At 50.6% G+C, this 3,311-nt stretch overlaps 1 protein-coding gene across 1 annotated transcript in view; it reads right to left on the reverse strand.

Moving 5' to 3' along the window:
- MYH14 (myosin heavy chain 14) overlaps positions 1 to 3,311 on the reverse strand; it is a 103,078-nt gene that overhangs the window by 64,909 nt on the left and 34,858 nt on the right. Inside the window, exon 11 of the mRNA XM_026448385.1 lies at positions 1,207 to 1,302. Coding sequence (XP_026304170.1) covers positions 1,207 to 1,302 — 96 coding nt within the window. The remainder of the gene's footprint in view (positions 1 to 1,206; positions 1,303 to 3,311) is intronic.

Here is a 3,311-nt window from a genome sequence, read left to right on the forward strand (position 1 = left end):
TTTTTTGAGACGGAGTCTCGCTCTGTCGCCCTGGCTGGAGTGCAGTGGCCTGATCTCGGCTCACTGCAAGCTCCGCCTCCCGGGTTCACGCCATTCTCCTGCCTCAGCCTCCCGAGTAGCTGGGACTACAGGTGCCCGCCACCACGCCCGGCTAGTTTTTTGTATTTTTTAGCAGAGACGGAGTTTCACCGTGTTAGCCAGGATGGTCTCGATCTCCTGACCTCGTGATCCACCCGTCTCGGCCTCCCAAAGTGCTGGGATTACAGGCTTGAGCCACCGCGCCCGGCCCAATTTTTGTATTTTTAGTAGAGAAGGAGTTCTGCCATGTTGGCCAGGCTGGTCTCGAACTCATGGACTCAGGTGATCCACCCGCCTTGGCCTCCCAAAGTGCTGGGATTACAGGTGATTATGGGTAATTTCCTCTCTTCCTTTCTACTTTTCTGTCATGCCGATTTTTCCCCTTCCAGCTTGTATTATTTTATAATAATAAAGAAACATAGCTATTTCTATTTTGGTTTACAGTAGGGGATATTGACTATGATTCTGTTCTTGAAAGGCAAAAAGAAGTGTGTCTCTGCAGAGCGCAGAGGCTGGAGAAGCTATGCCAAATGCTAATGGTGGCTCCCTGTGGGGAAAGAGGGTCTGGGAGGATGGGCTCCTGCTGTTTCCCTCTGTCGTGCTGGTGTGGTTCACTTTCACACTTTTAGAATCAGGAAAAGAGTGGTAGATGTTATTTTGGCAAAGACTCAGCAAAAAGCAGGAAATCGGCCGGGTGGGGTGGCTCACGCCTGTAATCCCAGCACGTTGGGAGGCCAAGGTGGGCGGATCACGAGGTCAGGAGATCGAGACCATCCTGGCTAACAGGTTGAAACCCCATCTCTACTAAAAATACAAAAAGTTAGCAGGGCGTGGTGTTGGGCACCTGTAGTCCCAGCTACTCGGGAGGCTGAGGCAGGAGAATGGCGTGAACCCGGGAGGCGGAGCTTGCAGTGAGCCAAGATAGCGCCACTGCACTCCAGCCTGGGCGACACAGCAAGACTCCATCTCAAAAAAAAAAAAAAAGAAGAAGGAAATCAGAGGGCTCCTGGGATGGAGACAGGTGTGGCTGGAAGGGGGATGCTTTCTATGTGAGACAAGGGCGCAAGAGGGCTGGGCACCGCCTGGGCGGGGGCTGGGGGTCTGGAGCAGGCAGGCCGGGGGCAGTACCTGTGTTGTCAGGCATGGTGGCTTGATCCGTGTTCCGTTCTCTCTTCAAGGCGATGTTGCCGAACTGCAGAACTGCTGAGACCATCCGCAGCATGGCTGGGGACACAAGGACAGAGGTCACGTGTGGCTCTGGACCCTGATGTGTGGTCTTAATGGGCCTCTTAAAAATATAACTTCAAAAGCTTAAGGCAAACTATATCACCACCCCTCAGCTTAAAATCCACTTGTGGGCTGGGCATGATAGCTCGCACCTGTAATCCCAGCACTCTGGGAGGGCGAGGCGGGAGGATCACTTGAGCCCAGGAGTTTGAGATCAGCCTGAGCAACACAGCAAGACTCCATCTCAAAAAAAAAAAAAAAGAATCCATCTTTGACACTGGGCAGGCCTTGAAATATGTGAACAGATCAGTGAATTCTGGTTTGAGTTTATTATATCTGAGGTTTGCCCTATCGCTATGATACTTAACCAGTGTCTGCTTACGTTGCGTATTTTGTGAAACAATGCAAGTAGAATTTAAAAGGACTTAGGGAAATGAACGAAGGTCTACAGTGATATGGAAAGACTTCTACCACAATGAGTGAAAAATAGGAGGTGAAGAATGCTGTGTGCGGCTTACTGCTATCTATGTGCAAAAGGGGGGAAGTATAAAGTATAGTCGATTCTTGTGACTTGCACTGGTTAGCACAGGTTAGCATAGGTTTATGAATGTAAATACGTATGCACAGCACACATACAGAAAAGGGCACATATTATAGATGTCCAGCTCCAGGAACGTTTACAAAGCCAATGTGTCTGTGGAACTGGCCTCTCCAAAGCCCCCTTCCCTCACTGGACACGGATGAATGTCACAAACACACGGTCAAGAGAAAGAAGCCAGGTGAGAAAGTGCACACCATGTGATTCTATTTGTAACAAACCCAAGAAGAGGCAACACAACTCCACACTCAGAAGTTGGAATAATGGGCCGGGCGCGGTGGCTCATGTCTATAATCCCAGCACTTTGGGATACCGAGATGGACAATCACGAGGTCAGGAGATCGAGACCACCCTGGCTAACATGGTGAAACCCTGTCTCTACTAAAAATACAAAAAAAAAAAAAAAAAATTAGCCAGGCATGGTGGCGGGCACCTGCAGTCCCAGCTACTCGGGAGGCTAAGGCAGGAGAATGGCGTGAACCCGGGAGGCAGAGCTTGCAGTGAGCCGACATCACGCCACTGCCCTCCAGCCTGGGCAACAGAGCGAGACTCTGCCTCAAAAGAGAGAGAGAGAAAAAAAAAAGAAGTAGTCAGAATAATGGTTACCTTGAGGGGGTACTGGTGGTGGGAAGGGACATGGGGGGGCTCCCGGGTGCTGGATATACAGAGCGTTCCCTCCCAAAACTCCCTCAAGCTGGATGCCAAGGGCTTGTGCTCATTTTATTGGTGTATATACTGTACTTCAACACAAAGGTGGCTTAGAAAAAGGTGTGTGTGAGTGGGGGTGGGAGGTCTGCATTTCTTCTGGAATATTCCTGCCAAAAACGTGTAACTAGAATGTAATCGCAGGGAAACAAACCCAAATAGAGACGAAACAACCAGTCTGTAATCTTCCAAAGTGTCAAAACCATGAATGATAAAGACAGACTCAGGAAGAGTTCCAGACTGAAGGAGAGTAAAGAGATGTGGGCCGGGCGCGGTGGCTCATGCCTGTAATCCCAGCACTTTGGGAGGCCGAGGCAGGTGGATCACGAGGTCAGGAGATCGAGACCATCCTGGCTAACACGGTGAAACCCCGTCTCTACTAAAAATACAAAAAATTAGCCGGGCGTGGTGGCGGGCACCTGTAGTCCCAGCTACTCGGGAGGCTGAGGCAGGAGAATGGCGTGAACCTGGGAGGCGGAGCTTGCAGTGAGCCAAGATTGCGCCACTGCACTCCAGCCTGGGCAACAGAGCGAGACTCTGTCTCAAAAAAAAAAAAAAAGAGATGTGATGACTAGGAAAAAAAGAGAGCAAGAGGGCCAGGCACAGTGGTTCAAGCCTGCAATCCCAGCATTTTGGGAGGCCGAGGTGGGCGGATCACCTGAGGTCAGGAGTTCAAGACCAGCCTGGCCAACATGGAGAAACT

Source organism: Piliocolobus tephrosceles, chromosome 21 (assembly GCF_002776525.5).
Source record: "Piliocolobus tephrosceles isolate RC106 chromosome 21, ASM277652v3, whole genome shotgun sequence".
Lineage (NCBI taxonomy): Eukaryota > Metazoa > Chordata > Mammalia > Primates > Cercopithecidae > Piliocolobus > Piliocolobus tephrosceles.